The sequence below is a fragment of the Aptenodytes patagonicus genome, chromosome 6 (genome assembly GCF_965638725.1).
Source record: "Aptenodytes patagonicus chromosome 6, bAptPat1.pri.cur, whole genome shotgun sequence".
In the NCBI taxonomy this organism is placed as follows: Eukaryota; Metazoa; Chordata; class Aves; order Sphenisciformes; family Spheniscidae; genus Aptenodytes; species Aptenodytes patagonicus.
Window position 1 is genome coordinate 6,328,212 of NC_134954.1, and position 19,670 is coordinate 6,347,881.

Sequence of the window (19,670 nt, forward strand, 5' to 3'; positions counted from 1 at the left end):
AGAATGCAAATGTGTAATTGCATAAGGAAATAGAAAGATACATACAAAATAGATTACGCATATTCAAAATACTTCCCCCTTCAGCTAGGTGTCACTAGTCTGTAACTTGCATTAAAAATTAAATTTAAGCTAAATTACGCAGGTCATTTTGGGATGGTCCTCAGGAGGGATGTATGACTAAACAAAATTTAGAAGTTGGCTACATATAACAAATACATTTTTCTCTATTTCAAATGCTAATTAAAAAGACAAGTGGATCATCCCAGAGTTTGTGCATCTAGACAAAATGTTAGTCAATCCTCATTTATGACATACCCAAAATTAGAACAAATACACTGAATGATACTGCTGTTTTCTGTGAAATGAGGTAACGTGACGCAGCTAAACTACAGGCAGAAGCATATGAAGTAAGCCAGTAAGTGTCGTCATCACTTTTATTTGTTCTAAACTTCCTTGACATAGCAATTACCACTGACAATTCAACGCTTTGGCTGACATAAAAGGTTATCTCACAAGAGCAAGGATCCCCCTACTTATATCCTCATTGTTAAATAAAGAAAACTTTCCCCTAAGTTTGCAAGTTAGCACACCAGTGTTTGTCCTAACTATGTCCTTAGCTGAACAGGCCTACCTGCCACGCAGATCCTCATAAATGTAACTTTAAGAGAAGCCGAAGATGAACATTGTGCAATTGAAATAGTATTCTGAATATAGTACGTTAGATAAAACCAAGGCACTTTTAAAATAAAATGGAGTGTCAGGAATTAGATAATGGCAAAATGGAAAGTAGCAGTGATAATGTTGATAGGAGGTCTGTGCTTCGAAGGAAGCTGATGCGAAATTAAACAGTAAACTCCAACTGTAACCATAACTTTTGAGAGTATGGAAGAACTAGAGTCACACGATCTAACTTTCAAAATGTTGCAACCCACAGTTTAAGCACCCATATTCATTCTCAGAGTGCTACCCTGCTATGTTTCTCAGATCAAAGCTCTGACTCTGCCCCCGTTAGCCTCAGTTCACCAGCCACCGGTCAGACAGGGCAGCCAACCTGGATAGCCAACTGTAGGTAATCAAATCCTCAATTTGTACTGTAGAGGAACCTCTCCTTTCTAACAGGTTAAAATTCAGCTTATGCAAACTTGTGCCTTTGTGCAGATTTGGGTTTTGCATACATACAAATACACCCGTTACTGCTGTGATGAAGCTGCTTATTCCCCAGCACGCCCCCCCCCCCCCCAACCCGCCACCTTTAAACACATACCTGTCCTCCCCCAACCACGATGTGGAGCATGGGGACGAGGAAGGAACCTCACCAGTGCCGAAGGAGCAGCAGGGGAGAAGTTGGATGCAGGAAGAGCCACCAAGGAATGAGGCACAGCAGTGCCTTACCGTCAGATTATATGGCTCGATGACGTACCGTAATAATAATGGCAAGATTTGTGCGGGAGAAATAAAAAATGGTCAGAGCACCACGGCAGAGGACTTTAGAGACAAATGACAGATGCTGGCCTGAAGCTTTCCAAACTTCCCTTTGCTTTAACAGAAGGACAGACTGAAGAGGCGTAAAGTGAGGAATCCTAGTCCTCTACTGCTTTCTAAAGCGGCTGTAGCCCACTGAACTACCTCTGTTTTAGGACATGTCAGTCACTAAAGGCTTTCAACCAGGCTCTGTGCCTACGGGGCCTGGAGGGTGATGTCCCCTCAGCATGCACCCGCCTGTCACCAAACCGGACACGCCACCTGCAGCTGACGGCCGGGTGGATTATGCAGACCGAAGAACGGCGCCCACCACCAACGTGGGACTGGGGCGAACTCCAGACGTAAGCAAGATCCCAGAGAGTTTTGCGTTAGGATCTGTATCTCCGGGGAGCCGTCGGTATAAAACATGATGCGAAGGCCCTTTAATTCTTGATGAAGGCGGGCTGCTGCTGCGCTTTATCTGTAGTCTACCAACACCTTCGGGTGACTTGGGACTCCAGTGAGCGAAGCATTGCCCGTTGCAGTTTGCAGGCAGCCACTGCACTTGGTTTCTCAGGCAGCACTGGGGGCTGAACCATTTCCTACTTGTTTTACGGCATTTCTTACGCGGCCCAACAGGCAAACGTCAGCAAGTGACAGCAGAGAAGATTCAACAGAAGCCATCTCGTGCTTTTCACGGGGACAGGCACTCAGCATACCAGAAATCAAAGCAACCGGCTCCGTCACTCGTTTCAGCCGTTTAATGCAATGAGTACTAATATGGTAAACACAGGCGTTTAACGTGCCTCGCAGCTACAGCCCCTCTGCCCCCGCAAGAGGGACAGAGAGGAACAGGGCAGGCTGCGGAAACGGCCGAGACCACCGGGCACCGAGCGAAGCGCAGACGGAACAGCAAGGCCCCCTCCCCCGGGCCCGCCGCCGGCGGGACCTGCCCGGGCCGGGCCCGCGCCCGCACCGCCGCCGCCAGCCCCAGCGAGGGCGGAGCCGCCGCGCAAGGGCCTGCTGGGAGACGGGCGCCAGTGCGCATGCGCCCCGCCGCCCCCCGCCCCGCTTCGGTCTCTGGTGCCCCCCGAGGGCGGTGGCTAGTGGGGGCGGGGCGGCGGCGGCGGCTCGCGGGCGTGTGGCGGGGCCGGGCCGCTCCCTTCCCCCCGCGGCGCGCTGCACTGCGCAGGCGGCGGCGCTGGCGCGATGGCGGCCGGGGACGGCGGCGACGAGGTGCGGGTGCTGCAGAATCTCCGGGGGAAGATCTGTAAGTGCGGCGTCGGGGCGGGCTGCGGTGGGGCTGGGCTGGACTGGGCCGGGCCGGGCCGGGCCGGGCCGGGCCGGGCTGGGCCGGGCGAGCGCCCGGGGCCGCCGCGCTCAGGTGCCCGCTCCTGCCCTGGCTTCGCGGCGCGGGCCGCCGCAGCTCCCTCCTCCTTCCCCGCGGCGGGGCGGGCGGGCGATCGGGCGGCGGCCGTTGAGGCCGCGGGGCGGGGGGGCGCTGAGGGGGCAGCAGCTCCTCACGGCGGTGCCCCTCGGGCCAGGCGACGAGGAGAGCCCCGCCGGGTGGGCGCGGGGGCCCGGGCCGCGCTGCGGCGGCGCCGGGAAGGGGCTTTGTGGCGGGCGCGGCCGGCACGTGCCGGCGGGGGCGGGAGGGGCCGGGCCGGGGTCTGCGCGGCCCCGGGGCCGGGCGGGAGGGAAGGAGGGATGGATGGATGGATGGATGGATGCCGTGGGGCCGCTGGAGCTCCGGAGCGGCCGGGAAGCATCCGTTGCTCCGAGGGTTTCCTTGAGTCAGCGGGCGAGCAGAAATGCCCCCCCCCCCCCCGACCTCGGGCATCGGAGTCTGTTTGTCAAGCAGAAATTGCGAAATTATTGATGTGCAGGAAGTTGGTGGTAGAGGGCTGTTCTGGAAACGGTCATTAATGCTTCTGTTTCTTTGTGTAGCGTGTGTGCGGGTGAGAGGCAGGCAGAGAGAGAGGCTGGTGACTTTATTTTGGTGGTTAGGAAGTGCTGACTAAAAATACCTATACATTCAGTAAAGTGGGAAACCGAAGGATGAGCTGAGGAGGAGGGGCCGGGGAGGAAAACAGATAGTGTGGTGCGGCTCGGGAGGACTTCAAAGCGAGTAGGAGAAACAGGATGTGCAGCGGCTTCCTGAAGGGGTATCAAAATACATCCATACAGCTCAGATGCAACCCGTTTATTTCCTTTCTCACGCAGTCGATCGCCTTTTTTGAGAATGAAGCGAAACGAGTTGAATCGGGCATGGCGCTGGGGTTGAGAACCGGTTGTGAAAACCTTTTGAAGGATTAGGTTTGGTGGAGGAATGGAGTCGTGTTTACTTAAATACCGTCATGATGTATGAACTTGAATATGTCTTCAGTAAATAGACGGCTAGGTCGTGAAAATAGGAGACTGCGTGAAGGTGGAGGTACTCTCACTCCAGTGTTAGTGATGGAGGGTGGTTGCCTGTTGAGTAGACAAGGCTGAACACACGCTTGCTGAGATCTTAGGTTGTTAGCTATTATCATGTCATATTAGCAACAATACATGTCAGCTTGCCTTTCAAAAAGACTACTGTTCGTTTTGGGGCTAAGGCATTAATTACTGAAGCTGACTTATTTATTGGCAGCGTTCTGCTTCTTAACTTGTTTCATAAGGCTTTTGTCAACACTGGACAACACAACATTCAAGGAGTTTTACATTTCGTGATGGTTGAACCTGATAAAAGTTTTCCATTAAAAAACCAAAGTGTCTCGAGACTTATGTTGGAACTAGTTTCATCGTCCCGTTTATGTGTTCTGGATTGAGCCTGCAGTTGTATCATAACTTCGAACGTTCGGTTACCTGGCAAAAGTAATGGTAAACCGAGGACTACGACCTGCTTCCTAGGGAATACATAAAAAGTTGGTTGCCAAAGATGGACCTGTAAGAACTGTAGGAGCCCGTTTGGAAAGTGAGTGGAAGTAATAGCTGCAATAAAAGACGTGTCTTGAAACAGTGTGAAAATCACTTTGTAAACCTACTTGTTTCTTCTAACAAAACAAAAACACTGTTTAAAAAAAAGATAGGGGTTAAAGATGCCGTGGAAGCTTGTGAACCCTCAAATCCCTAGATGCTCTTTTAGCTTCTTCGCACAGCACATACTGTTTTATTTTCACTTCTTGCTAGTATTTTACTAATGTGTTTTTTAGGGGAAAACCCTCTGAATGAACAATAATAAACAAATGTAATAATGTAATCCCCCTTGATCTGGAGGGATTAGCAGTAGCAGACCTCACTTTGGAAAGTGTTCATAGTCTGTAAGAATTCCTTATAACATGTTTCTTAGAAGTGGAATACATTTTGGTGCCTAAGCTTTGTTGGCATTTAAACTACGATGAGACTTGACACTGACTCATTTTGTATGCGTTGCGTGAGAGAGCATGGTAGTTTTAATGAGGTAGTGTCAGTTCTGTGTAATTCTGCATGTATAGAAAACACCATCTGCAGTAAGGTCTTATTTATACCGTTGTTTTACAATACACAAATAGATGGTAAAACCTAAAGTTAGTGATGTTACACAAATCGTCACAACAGATTTAGAATTGAGGCGTGTACTTAAAGGTGGCTAAAGTAGCTATTGCATACCTAGCAGTGGAAAAAACAGAGCAGGAACACATTTGCAGCCCCTGGTACTCTCTCTGTTCTGTGGGATACCAGTGTTTGCAGCCCATCTCCTGCCTCCGGTTTTCAAGTAAGAGGCAAGATGAACTGGTCTTGCCAGTTTAAGACCCCATAATATTTTTCGAAAATGTGATACTACATTTTAGCAGGTTTCCATCAGAAATCCACTGAACGTCTGTCTTTATGATGACTCTTTTGTATTGGTGGCTCTATTTTATGTGTCATAGTAATGGCAAAAGCGCTTTACAAAGGTATGTGGATATCATGTAGTTTTAGGCATATCTCATAGTGTAGTGTGTTAAGCTTTTATAATTAGCTTCTGTTTTCATTTTATGACATACAGTAGTAGCTTTTTAGGTGGTAAGTGATTTTAGTTAGTTTGATTTTTGGTGTGTTTACTGAAACCTGTCTTAGTGGAGCACTTGGAAAATGGCTCTGTCGTCTCCCAGAGCTCATTTGACAAAATTCAGGATGTGTTCTTTTTCAAACTTCTTGCACTGAGCTGTTAACACTGTGTGGTCATCTGGGATTATGCTGCACTCCTGGAGTGGATTTAATTGTTGCTGTGTAATATGTTTAGCCCTGTGAAGCGAATACTTTGGAGTTTGTGCGCATAGACGTCTTCTGAACATCTTTGTTCTGGGTCCCTGTCAGAGGATGTACGCTAATTGCGCACTTTCACTCGACAGAGGATATTGTGAATAGCATTTATCTATCCCACCTCCTGCTTTTGCTTAGTTTCTGATGCACTGTTAACTGTGAACAAGCTTTAACTTGGTGTTTTCATGTAGTGTCTACATCTAGCAAACGATGTGCAGACAAGGGAGTCTGACAGAACTGTTGAATTTGGTAGGTTGCTCCATTGCTGTTAGTAATACCAGAGTTACTAATAACTCATAACAGTAAAGTAATGTGGAGAGTTTGAATTTATTAAATGGTGTACACCTGAACTCTTACTGCTCTAACACTTGAGGCTTTATTAGCATTGCAGCTTTTCCCTTTTGTTTAGGTTTGATCTAATCTTATTTTGAAGTGAGGTTTTAATAGGTATTTATATAGAGAACCTAAACAATATTTTCTAAATATTTTAAAATCCAAACCAATATGCATAATTGGCCAAAGTGTGGGTGGTTGGGGTTTTTTTTAAATTACTTTTTTTCTGTTTTGCCAAAATAGCTGAGTGGCAATAAAATTAGTTAGTTTAAAAGTCAGGTAACTAATAGCAATTGTGAACTTCTATCTCTTCAAAATAAAAAGGTTGGTGTTTATTTTAATTATGCGTTTCATGGTTTCCCTATTGAATTAGGCTACTAAATGTGTCATGTGAAAATAATTTCTGCTTTAAGCTAGTCCAGTGACCGAAACTGGTGAATTGATACGGTCAATACAAAATAAGTAAGTCTGTTATTGCTGCTTGGTTTAATTTCTCTTTTCCCCAAAACAACTTTATTTGGTGTTTCTGACTAACCATTCATACTACCTACACTTTCTAAACAAACCCTTGGAAAACACTGGTGTACATTTCCTCAATACACTTCTCTCACTTCTTACCTTTTCTCCTTCCTTTGAACAGTGAAACATACGTGGTCTTCAGAATTCCATACTTGATGAATGCACTGAAAGTCTAAACATTCAAGCAGATATCTGGTGGTGTTCATACTTGATTTTTACGCAACCATTATAGCTTTAGGTTTTTGAGGAAAAAAGTAAGACAGTGTAATCAATCAGAGACTTGTGACTTTTTTTTTTAAAAGAAAATAAGCTTCTTGGAAGAGTTGGACCACTATATGGCTGAAAAGTCTCCCACAATCACAGATATTAAGAGGTGTTTGGAAAGATGTGAAGTCTCATGCTCTGTACTTCACCTGACAAGTGCTCTGAGGTTATAATTATGTAGAAATACTTAATTTTTACTCTTTTAAGAAAATATGAAGCTATAATGATTGTAATTTCCTTTCAAAGTCCACTGTACAGTGCCTTTACAGTGCCAATTAAGTGATGTTATATCTTAAATATTTTGTGTGAAAATAGGATGGTGAAGCTACAGAGTTAACTAAAAAATAAATTCTTATCAGGAACAACTGACACATACAGTTCATGCTTATTAATTACAAACTGCAGTATCAGAAGGTCTCTGGGGATTACTAGCCTATTTAATGAATTTTTTTTGTATTTTCTTTCATATGTTTTACTAAAATAGCTTTTTTTTTTTTTAAGGCAATGTTCAATCATTGATGCTTTTCTTGATGGTTCTGCAGTGTCTCACTTGAGTAATTTTGAGTTTAGTTTCTTTTTGGAGTCTAATAGCATTAAAAACCGGTTCTGTTCATGTCTCTCAATCTGTCAACATGAAGTGTGGTGTTTAAAAATAATATGTATACTTCCTCCTCTCCCACACCCAAGTTGATGAAAAGCTCATTGATGCTTCTGAGAGCGCAAGTTTTAACTGTGGAAGTTACTTAAGCGTCTATTCATGCTTTCCATCAGCGTACAAATCCCTGACTTGGAAAACATCATGCATGAAGTTCAGTCTCTGTTCCTGTTAAACTGTCATGTTCTCTGCTCAGATACAGTTGTGGTAGCCTTTCCAATGCCAGGCATTACTTAACTTTCACGACTGTAATAATCTATTTAACCAAACAAAAAAGTGGGGGGGGAGAAAACAAAATTGTGATTTTTACATCTTAACAGCATAGACAATAAAGCTTACTCCACCATGCTTCATATCTGCAGGTTTTTTAAAAAGAAACAGGTATGACACTTCAAATCTAGTTTCAAGCTGTGGTCTTTGAAAGTGGAGGTGATATGTTATTCAGACATGATAAGTAATTAAAACTCAATACATTGATGTAGTTTTCATCCTATTACTTTTTAATACATTATAATAAAGTTTAGATAATGTTGATACCGCGTTTCATTGGGAGAGGTATTTCCAGTAGCAGGTAAGGATGAACACTACTGTAAAAGGTCCTGGTTAAGACCTAATGCAGAGTACGATTCTGGTTGCCTGTATTTAAGACAACAATTCAAGTGGAACAGGGACAGAGAGTGGCTACTCGCCGACTAGGAGCCTCTCATGTGAGAGGGTACCAGAAAAGCTTGTCTTGTTTCTCTTAGCAGAATGAAAGGTGAAAAGGGTCTGTTTGCTATCTTCAAAGACATTCAGAGGGGAAGGAAACATACGGGGGGAAATAACTGTTTAAGCTAAAGGACAGTGTTGCTGTAAATAAATGTAGATGTCTGCAGCATTCAGATTTTGGAAGAGCTTTCCAATTTGAGCACTGGGAACTGGTTTTAGCTCTAACTACTTAGAAGTAACCATTTCCAAAAAGGGCTGACTGATGTCCAGCGTGTGCTACTGCAGTGGCCTAGACTCAATACCCAGCAAATCTTTGTATTCCTCTCTCGTTAGAAACTTCCTTTTCTACTTGTTCTTATCCATGTTGCATTTAGTCAGTAGGTGACTTCCCCCTTCTACTAGACCAGACAGTTAGGAAAAAATAAAGAATACTCGTAGCTGAACCTTTGAAAATATATCAGTCAACTTAAAATCATTGTGGAAAATGAAATAACGATTTGATGCGTAAGTTCTTATTAATCAGCTTCCTCTAGCCAAAATATTTGGGGAGAAAATACCTAGTGAACAATAGCTCAGCCAGATCATGTCTTGGTCTAATGACCTAATGCCGTATCACCTCAGGCTGCAGGCTTCTCGGATTTAGCAAGCTACGCAGGGTCAAGCCCGAGATGAGACCTCTGAAGGGAAAGTGCAGGTGCTGCAGGAAGTGGTGTTCATGAGTCAGTGTGCTTTCCTCTTCCTGTCGGCTCTCATTCCACGTGAAGCTGGATGTAGCAATTTCTGTACACTGTTGGATCTTACGAATTGAAAATTAATATGGAAATGCATGCTGTCTGAATGGAAAAGTAAATTTTGGACACCCATTAAAACTGTAAAATTCTTGTGCCTAATATTTTGTAGGTTTTTCCCCCTCAATATTTACAGTCATTTTTTTATTTACAGATGACGCCAAACACTTAGTACCCAACAAAATGAGAGACTTTTTCTGTACCATAAACTTGGACCAAGAAGAAGTTTTTCGTACACAGGTAGTTGAAAAATCTTTAAGGTAAGCTTAATTTTTAAATGGAGATGATAAGCAAGGCTGCCTCAGTTCAGAATAAAAACAAGATATGCATCAATGTGCATGTGCTTTTGCTTGTACCTCTTTAAAATGAGAGATGACTTGTGGCGACTACTCAGAAATGTTACAGCAATGTGTAAATCGTGAGAATAGTTGAAAAAAGATGAAATTGAGGCTTGTGAGTAATACGGTGCTTCAAAAATGAAGTGTGCTAAAACATATTTCATTATTACTTTATTCTGTTCCATTGGGCAGCATAACATTCTTTTTCTTGCCAGGTTGTTTTCAAGGGAAAGAAATCCGCCTGATACTTGCTCTCCATGTCATTTCCTACTTCTGACATGCAGTTGGTCTGTATTGGTGGAATTATGCTTTTAGTGTCTGTCTTGTAAAACCTGTTGCTAGAATGAAGGAACTGGAACTTTTCCATGTGTAAGAGTTTTGTGTGCTGTGCGATGTGCCCCTGAGCAGGCCTCGTTCTCTCCTGAAATTCTCGGTTTGGGAACTATAACCAGCGCTCACACAGAATGGCTTGCTTTGCATCCCTGAGCAGCGCTTAGCTGTAGATTCTGCTACTGTCTTAGAGCCTTAAAAACAATCAAACAAAAAAGTCATGGTAACATAGCTGCAGTAGCGTAGGTGCTTTTATGTCTCAAAACTCTTAAGTTCACTGATGACCCATACTGAAGAATCGTTGCAGCTGCATTGTTAAGAATATCTGAGTGACAGTTTCAGTTATCTGGAGGAGACATTAAACCTTCCTCTTAAAATCCAGAAAGCCTGTTCAAATTCTTGAAAGTTTTCCTAATTCTTGTTGTTTCCCGTGGTTTTATTGTTAGTGTTTGTTCTTTGAGCTCTCTCTCTAGATGTTTCCGGGTGAGGAACAGCATACTGCTCATATGGCAAATTTAAATAGGGAATTTTACTTTTTCAAAACATTGTTTTAAAAGCCTCCTTATGCTTCTGCATGAAAAGCAAACACCACGTACGTGCAATCATGAACAGATATTTTGCTCGTACTCCTGATCTGTAACTGCTGTAGTCAGATCCAGAAATTTTTCAGAATTTAACTGGCTGCAATTGAGATTGATTACCAAAACAAACTCAATTGAGTAATCCTTCAGAGAAGAACGTTAAAGAGACTGTATTGATAAAGGAGAAACTTAACATTTCCCTTTCAGATAGACAGTACTTTGATCGGTAAAAAGGAACCCGGCGTATCTTTTAAAAAGAAAGACTTTGCTGTCCGATTTTTGACATGTTAATAATTGAAATCCTAAAAGTTACTACTACGCTTAGAAACAAGACCAGTTACATTTAATGTTTATGCAGACATTTTTATTATGTTCCATTTAAGAGTTATTAAATTTATGTACTTTAATCACCTGATAATAAGAGAAGTATTAATTGCATAGTAAAACATTTGATAAAATAAATCGCCTTAGATCCACCAAATTTTTTTTAAATAGTACTGAAGTTTTAACTGAAACTTGGTTAAATGAAAACAATGCCATTAGTACTTTACCGAGGAAAGGAAGAAAAATCTCACTATAACAAAACAACAATTTTGGGGGGCATGTGTGCCTCCACTGACTACACAGGGAACTCCTTCATCCTCTGAATTATAGCTGCGTTAAGTTAGATTGACAGCATGAGTAGGATTCCATACAAACTGATGAAATGTAATAAAATAAGTCATCCTCTATTAGCAGCGACCAGAGTTGGATGCTTACACTTGATGACTAGTGTGTATGCAGTTATGAAGGCTGACACTTGTTCCAGAAACTTAATTATACCATCTTGTTGCTTATTACCGTGTTAAACTAGAATACCGTACTAACCTAGAGGTACTGGAAGGGAAGATGAAAGCTCTGATCTCTTATTAGTCTGAAAACTTTGTAAATTGCTTTTCAGTAAGATGTAGTACAGTATAATTTTAGTCATAGATACAACTTTGAATTTAATTGTTTTGTTTTATATTATTTGCTTGCTTTTTCTTACGCACATAATTCACAGTCTGTTTTTGTCACTGTATTCTGGGTTGTGAATTTGTACTAGCTGTAATCTAAATTATATTCTATGACTATCCGCTAGTTAAACATCTGTAGAAGTAATTATCACTGGAATTAAACTTATCTTTGACTACAGTGATTGAGAACTAATGAAATGTATTTTTAAAATGTGCAAATAGGTTTGGGCTTCCACCAGCACTGGGACTGTTGTTAGAGGGCAGATGTGAAGCAAATGACTTTTCAAAGTTAGAAAAACATGAATTAATAGTGAAGTGAAAGAAGGATGTTTTGACTCAAGAAATATTCCCTGACACGGTGTGGGATTTCTGTGCGTTCTGAAGAAAGAAATTTTTTTTTTCCCCTTGGAAAGTTTAAAGAACATCCATGAGCCTCCTCAAATATCTACGGTCAAATATGAGGAATTGGGGAGGGGTTGTGGTATGTGTGTGTTGCATTTTTTTATTTTAACTAAATTCAGTTTCTTTTTTTCAAACTGAACTTTGTGTGAATGCAAGGTTATAGCAAAAAGTAATTTTCTTGTTGATATAACTTGCTTTTGTCAAATGACAGGTCTAGGGGCATTGGTCAGTTTCTGTCATAGAACTGCCAGTTTAATATAACAAGGAAGGGAAGAGCAAAGGAGTATGTCACACATTTAAATTTAATCTCCTGTATTACTGTAATCCAGTTCTTCCTGTATGACAGTTTGGTCTTCCTTTGAGTTAGCACTATCTTCTAATTTTGTATCCGTCAGAGTCTTTAAAATTCTTGCATCAAAGTCACAAATGAAAGTACTAAACTAAGGACTGAATCCCTGAGGAACAGGTTGAGTAAGTTCTCCATTTTAATTATTCCTCATTGGTATAACCTATTGTACCCCTGCAGCCAGTTCTGTATCCACCTAAGAATTTCTTTACTAATCCTTTTTATTCTCCATCTTAAATTTTCTCTCTGTGCCTCATAGTTTGCTAAAGAATAATCAACAACTGATTCATAAGGCAGTGGTGTTAATCTAGGTAAGGAAAAATGTATCAACATGAATAAACCAATGCGTTACCTTCTATTTATGCTCATACTGTTGACCTGTTCTTTCTTGCCAAATCTGAGACTTCATGTAATGTTGAGGTCAAAATAACGATTGTTAGTGGCTGATCATTCTTGGGGGGGCGGGTATAGTTGTGAAGTTTGCTCTCTTTAGCCATAGGATATGGCTGCTAAATAGGTTTTTGGAAGTCTCTGCTAATAGTCCCCATCCCAGACAGATTATCTGATTATAACTGGACGCATAGAGTTACATACATCCAGCAAGAATAGGGACGTAACGCTTCGTGATACGTAGTTGTTGACGTACGTTGTGGTCTAGTGTTCCTCTTAGGATGTCTGACTGAAGCTGAGTTAGTAGCAGAGTTTCCCTTGATACCAGTGCCAGCTAGTTCACCCGCTGTTTACTCTTTCCGCCGTAATATCTCTTTGTTTGTACTGGTGCAACTATTATTTGTGTAGCTATTAGGGGAACTGTATCACGGAATTGACCTAAGTTTAAAATAAACCTTTGTTTCATCTTTTTTGTTCCAAGTTACTGTGTCAATACAACTAAAAGGAGCAGCGAAGGTAATAAGGAAATTGAGGCTGCTTAGGGCTGCTAAAGGTAATGCTCATGAATTTATACCTTTAGTGGTGGTGCTGACAAGAAGAACCCAGCCCTCAAAATCAAAGCTGAATTTGTTGGCTTTGAAAATTAAAAAAAAGAAAAAAAAAAAAAGTGGGGAGCTGAAAAACCACAAGCAAATCTTTCACCTGAGAATTCTTAAATTATTTCTCAGTGTAGTGCAAAGGCTAATACTGACTTGTCTGCTTTGAAGCCTATGGTAAAAGGTCTGTGTTTGAACAAAAGGAACATTTTCACTTGTGAAATTCCTCATAATGAATTCCTGCAGTTAATGCTCTTGTTTCTAAAAATCAATTCTAGAAATTTGGAATACTAGATTTTTCACCTGTGTTCTTTCCCACTTTTTAAATTAGTTGCCAGCTCTTCTCTTATTTTTAACTTATTTAATGAACCATTGGTCCTTAAGCATTTGGTGGTTTTTCTATAATTATTTTGGAGGGAAGAGAGTAGGGATGATACCCTATTCTTCCTGGTATCCTTTTGGATAGGTAGTAATATGAACTGATTGTTCCAAACATAAGCGTATTTGTATGAGTTTAATAAAGTATTGTAACAATACAGTGTCAGGAAGGTACTTTACTGGGAAACAAAAAAAACCCCCTTTGTCTCTGGGTTTGGTATAACTGTCGTCACAGTACTTTTCTGTAGAAAGAAAGCAGAGGCTAAAATTAGTTTCACGAAGCTGAACACATTTCCCCAGTGATGTTAATACATTGTAATTGAAAATATTTTAAGTCTTTAAGAATCCAGTAGTTCCAAAATAGCAGGTTTTTTTTGTGGATGCACTTGATTTTCAGAATTTACAACTTGCAGTGACACAAATAACATTGTGGTTTTGTTCAGTCTGTTGAAATACAACTATCTGACTACTGGCTATGATTGCATCAATAAGTATTCCTTAAGTTCAATGGAAGTATAAATTCCTTGAGTGAAGATACCAACACATTGCGTGAAATGTCTAACATAGAGGAACCCAGAGTCTTTTTACATAGAGGGCTGTGCAAATGGCAGTTAAGTAGGGTGAACTGTAAACATTATATTGGACTTATTAGATGGAGAAATGTGACCATTTCAGCATGCGGGAGAACGTGTGCATTTGAGATTAACATTTCTCTTTTTCACTGTTCTGTTTTATAGTTACTTACGCTTATGGCTTCTTTTTACAGGTCTGAATCTTTGAGCATCAAATTTGACATGGAAGTTAGAGCTAGACAAATGTCAGTTAGTGAAGTAATTCATAAATTGTGTTTTAATGTAATTTAATTGCATACTGAATGAAAAAAGAGAAACAAAACTTGTGAGTGTCTCAGGAAGTAATTTGGGGTGGGTTGAGAACCAACTAGAATAATTTCAAGACAGAAAAATAGGATTGAAATTGCAGAGGAGACAACGTTTTCTGTGTGTGCGCTTTGAACATATGTAAGGCATTCTCATGAAGTTTTAACTTGCTGTGTTACTATATGTTCTTGTAATGAAATGGTTGTGGATGGCTTTGATGATAGATAAGTATAGTGCTAAAAGCCAAGGTCTGGGACTGCAGTAAAAATGTAGAATTTAATGTTTGTCTTCTATATAAATTACATGAAATGTTTTTCTATTTTAACTTTCAGTCTTTCTTTTCAGCCCTTATTTTGGGGAAGAGTTTTACTTTGAGATTCCAAGAACATTCCAGTGGTTGTCCTTCTACATTTATGATAAAAGTGTTTTACAAAAAGACCTGCGTATAGGTAGGTTCTGGGATACTGTCTACATCTTGCATAACATTTGGTTATTTTCGGTATCATTATCTGTAAGATTAAGGATACAATTATTAAAGTGATGCATTTTTCAAAACACAGTGTATAGTGCATTTAAACTAAATGCTCCTTTAAAGTTTGAAAAGCAGGATTTTGTTTCCTTGCTTTATTCTATTATACTAAAATATGTTTATTTTTTAGGCTAATAGGAGATTTTGTAGTCTTATAATTATAGTCTCAATACATTTTTTTTAAATTCTATTTGTTTTTTCTCCACTTCTGTTTCACTGGAATATTTGAATAGTTGTTACTACTTGTAGGTCTTTAAAGAATGAATTGTGGAATTATTCCACAATAATTGCAATTATTGTGGAATAATTCTTAAAACTATTTATAGATAATTTTTTTCTGTGTCAGCGCAACCAGTAACTTAGTGACTTACAAAGCATTTTACAGCAACTTATGTAGCTTAGGTGAAAAATTACAGGAGGTGGATTCCCTCCCGCCCCGCCCCACATAATGGCTCTATTGCAGCTGCTGTTTGGATATGGTTGCTGTAAAGCTCTGACAGTCTGCTGTGGAAGAAGCCTTCACATTACTTGAATTGAGGAAGGAAATAATTTGCACCAGGATGCCAGATAATTTGGTATAATAACAGCTTTCCAAGTAGCAATCAGAAGAGTAAAAGGCATCTACCTTCGGTTTCCTATTTAAACATTCTTCAACACCGTTACTGTTCTCTCAAATCTTTATCATGTTATTTCCAGCCACCAGTGTGTTCTCTATTTTACCTAATCTTGTTATTAGTGATATTCAAGATAATACATTGCAATTAACTTAATTTGGCTTTATATAAACTATTTTTCTGCTTTACTTATGCTTCATGTTCCTTGTTCCCATAAACTTTTCATATAGCATCATAAGCTTAAAAAAACCCTAAAAGAAAGAGAGTTTAAACAAAAATCAAACTTCAAATCTATTTAAATATTTGTCCTATCCTATAAGTGATATTTATGCTTATCTCTCCCTGCCCCCCTCCCCCAGGAAAGGTGTCAATCAAAAAAGAAGATTTATGCAATTACACAGGAAAAGAGAACTGGTTTATGCTTCAACCTGTTGATTCTAATTCAGAGGTTCAGGTAACTATTAAATTGAACATTTACATTTTAAAAATTAAATACAGATAAGTGCATGTAATGGTAGAAGTTTTATATTGAGCTGTAGCAGATAGGTTAGCATCTGTCTTAATTCTTGTGAGACAGCTATGTCTTTCAGCTTGATTAGAGAATAATGCATATTCTACATTTCTAAACTGGCTGTGTCGTTCCTCATGATACTTAAAGCTGGCAGAAGACTTGAAACAACTGTTTGAGAAATGTCTTACCAGTATTTTGATGTCTAAAATCTTTGCAAGAGGAGCTATGTACTTGAAACAGGTGAATGATTTAGGAAACTACCGAGTTGTTTTTTTTTTTTTTTTTAGTCAGTTGTGGTGTTATCTGAAATGATGACTGATTATGTGACATGAAATGGTTAAAGTCTCCAAAAGTGGAGGTACTTGTGCTCATTTATCTTATTTTGAAATACTTTCAGCATTCAGTATCAAATAACTTGCACTTCAGAGTTGTATTTTGGTCTGTGGTTCAAATTCTTCTGACAGGATTGTTCTCATAATATGTAAAAATGAGATGGCTCTAGAAGTTGTAGCAATTTTCTTTTTGGTTTGAGGAAGAAAACAGAACAGTATTCTTGAGCATCTCAGCCTTGTTGCTGTGATAAACAGTTTGTTAGATTTTTAATAGTTTTTTCAGATTTGCCTGAGGGCAAAAGTCTTGGACTTGGCAGTGTTTGTATTTTTCTAGTAACTTGGAAGTCCCTCTGGGTAGGGAGAGTCCTGTCTACTTTTACAAGAGGTGAAGGTGCGCAGGATTCTCAAAAAAAAAAAAAACCAAACAAAAAAACCCCCCAAAAAACCAAAAACCTGACACGTTATTTTCCAGGATTAATCATCTGTGAGCTGTAAGTTTAGCATGCAGCTGTTGGGTATATTGGAGGGCATGTGATTGCTTTACATGAAGACAGATGTTCAAAACATCTGAATACCACTTTCTCGTTTCTGTTGAAAATCAGTCCTTGTTCAGGTAGGATAGAATGTAATAGAATAGCTCAGTTGGAAGGGACCTACAGATCACCTAGTCCAACTGCAAGTTGTCTCATTCTTCTTCCAATTCTTCCATCTAATCACTCTTGAGTATTCTAGAAAGTCCTTTCCAGGTAAAAACTGAAAGGCAGTTTCTGCTTTGACTTAAATATTGTCATGCTTGCTATGTTTTTTCTCAGTCATAAGAATGTATTGAATGAAAGATTACTTCTTGTCATAATACTACATGAGTAAGTTTGAAAATTCATTTATAATATTCCATTAGTAGACTTTAGCAATTTCTTACATATTGGAAATAAGTTTTTAATTTTCTGTGGCTTTGTAGCTCACAGTGGAATGTAAGCTCTTACTGATACTTCTCTATGGCTGGGACGTGTGTAAAGCACTCTCCTGCATGACGCTTCCATTAAAGGATGACCTTTTCTGCTAAGGTGTGTGCTCCTCATGTTAGTCTTTCCTTGAGTTAAGGCATTTGGGTAGGTTTCTCCTCTGTCGTGCTTCCTTTTTCCATGAAACTTGTAAGAGCAGAGCTGAGACCAGTTCCCATCTGCCAGATTTGGCTGAAATCTCATTGGTTTGGATGTGCTATACCGTACTGAAATGTATTCCTAGGAGATTCCCAAGATTATTGGTGGAACGTGGCTGAAAATAGCAGGCTTTCACATAATGTATGTGCAGAAAAAGTGCAGGCATGTTTATAAAGCTAGATAACAGTTTGGGGAAAAAAATTTCTTTTCAGATGTGCTCTTCTACTTAAGGCACCATACAAGTAGTTGGCATTTTTTCCTCTAGTTCTCTCCATGTGAGTATTTTCCAGAATTTATGATGGGTGCAAGGCAATAGGATGGCTTAGGAGTATTTTGTGTTCCTTGGCTATATGCAGGACACATTGCAGTTTGCTTGGTTGGGGTTTTGGTTATTTCTCCTTAAATCGTCATTTGTTTCAAGAAAACTGTACTTTCTGTGTCCCAGTGATCTATTTTTGATACAGGCTAACTTTGCTATAATGAGCAGCCTGTATATCAGGTACATTAGTGGTGGAGGTGCATATTGAATATTGTGGAATACAGCTTGTAGATGTACGAAATCCATACCAAGTCATAAGTGCTTTGGCACCAGCTGTCATCAACTTTACCAATACGCATATCTTGGATTTTTGTTTTTTCTTTACCATTCATCAGTTCTTATAGTCTGTATGGGAAATTGTCAGCTCTACCTTGGGAGGACAAATGAAAGTATCACTGGAAGACATTTGAGTTTATTAATAACTTTGACAGTTTCTAGAAGGGCTTAAAAGTATGTTAAATGTAACATTTTGTCTTTTGTGGAATTACCAAGAATTAAACTTGCCGATTCTTACAAAATAAAACTGAATTGGGGAGATGGCGAAATAAACAGACCAGTCATTTTCTAAAACCACCTTACTTGTAATAAGTTTAGGACTTCTCAAGGGTCACAGTCCACTCCTAATGCGGGAGCTGTAGTCCAGTCATTTTCTATTCAGGTTCCACAGCTCTGTACATACAGGTAATCTGAAGTGGAGGTGATGTGATTAAAAGTTCTTCAGAGTAAAAGCACTATGTGCTTGAGCTAATACAAGTTTTTGGTGAAAGAAGGGTGGTGGGTATTTCCTTTCAAGTGTGTATGGGAAGAGAGTGGCCTCTCCCCAGCCGTTGAAAGTGTGTAAAAATTACTTTGATTTTTAGAAAGCATCTGCTCTGTCATTTGATCTTAGCTGTTTTTTTGTTTTGCTGCTGGTTACAATATTATGAATGGATAGTAACCTTGTTTACTTAAAACTTTTTCCTTTGTCCACTAGTTCTTGAAAAGTATACATGAATGTGGGAATACTAAGCAAATAAAGTAGCATTTGAAAATTTGAGTGGAACAGACCATATTTAACTGCAGCTAGCGCAAACTTGATAATATATATGTTAAAAAAAACCTTCACGCTTTCTAAAATGCAGATAGCCTCAGCATGCTAATAAAATTCTTAGGATTGCTTGCCTCCCTCCCCCCTTTTTTTTTTCCTTAAATCTTCATTTAGCTGGTTTGAAATGAGGTCATATAGTTAAATGTGCTCTTGGTCTTTGTTATTCATAGCAAGAAACATTTTGTAGAGATCTGATCTATACTTGCAAAATACATTGATAAGGTCAAAATCTTTCACGCACTTCTAAGGTTTTTGAAGGTAACTTCTTAACGTTCACTGTTCTCTTTCTTAAAATTGATAGGATTTATAATTATTGAAGTACTATACTCCTAATAGATTCCCCTGGTGTTCATGTAGAATGTTGTCGTGGTTTAACCTCAGTCGGCAACTAAGCACCACACAGCTGCTCGCTCACTCCCCCCCACCCGGTGGGATGGGGGAGAGAATTGGAAGAGCACAAGTGAGAAAAAACTCGTGGGTTGAGATAAAAACAGTTTAATAATTGAAATAAAATGATAATAATAATATGATAATAATAATAATACACAAAGCAAGTGATGCACAGTGCAATTGCTCACCACCCGCCGACCGATGCCCAGCCAGTCCCCGAGCAGCGGCCCCCCCGGCCAGCTTTCCCCAGTTTCTGTACTGAGCATGACGTCACATGGTATGGAATGTCCCTTTGGCCAGTTTGGCTGTGCCCCCTCCCGGCTTCTTGTGCACCTCCAGCCTTCTCAGTCGGTAGAGCATGGAAAACTAAAAAGTCCTTGGCTAGTGTAAGCACTGCTCAGCAACAACTAAAACATCGGTGCGTTATCAACTTTGTTCTCATCCTAAATCCAAAACACTGTACCAGCTACTAGGAAGGAAATCAACTCTATCCCTGC

General features: G+C 40.1%; 1 protein-coding gene across 1 annotated transcript in view; it reads left to right on the forward strand.

Moving 5' to 3' along the window:
- The first annotated feature begins 2,667 nt into the window (after positions 1–2,667).
- Positions 2,668–19,670, forward strand: part of RASA2 (RAS p21 protein activator 2) — a 52,376-nt gene continuing 35,373 nt past the window's right edge. Inside the window, exons 1-4 of the mRNA XM_076340965.1 lie at positions 2,668–2,731; positions 9,152–9,257; positions 14,577–14,680; positions 15,734–15,828. Of these exons, the coding sequence (XP_076197080.1) occupies positions 2,671–2,731; positions 9,152–9,257; positions 14,577–14,680; positions 15,734–15,828 (366 nt within the window). The 5' untranslated portion in view covers positions 2,668–2,670. The remainder of the gene's footprint in view (positions 2,732–9,151; positions 9,258–14,576; positions 14,681–15,733; positions 15,829–19,670) is intronic.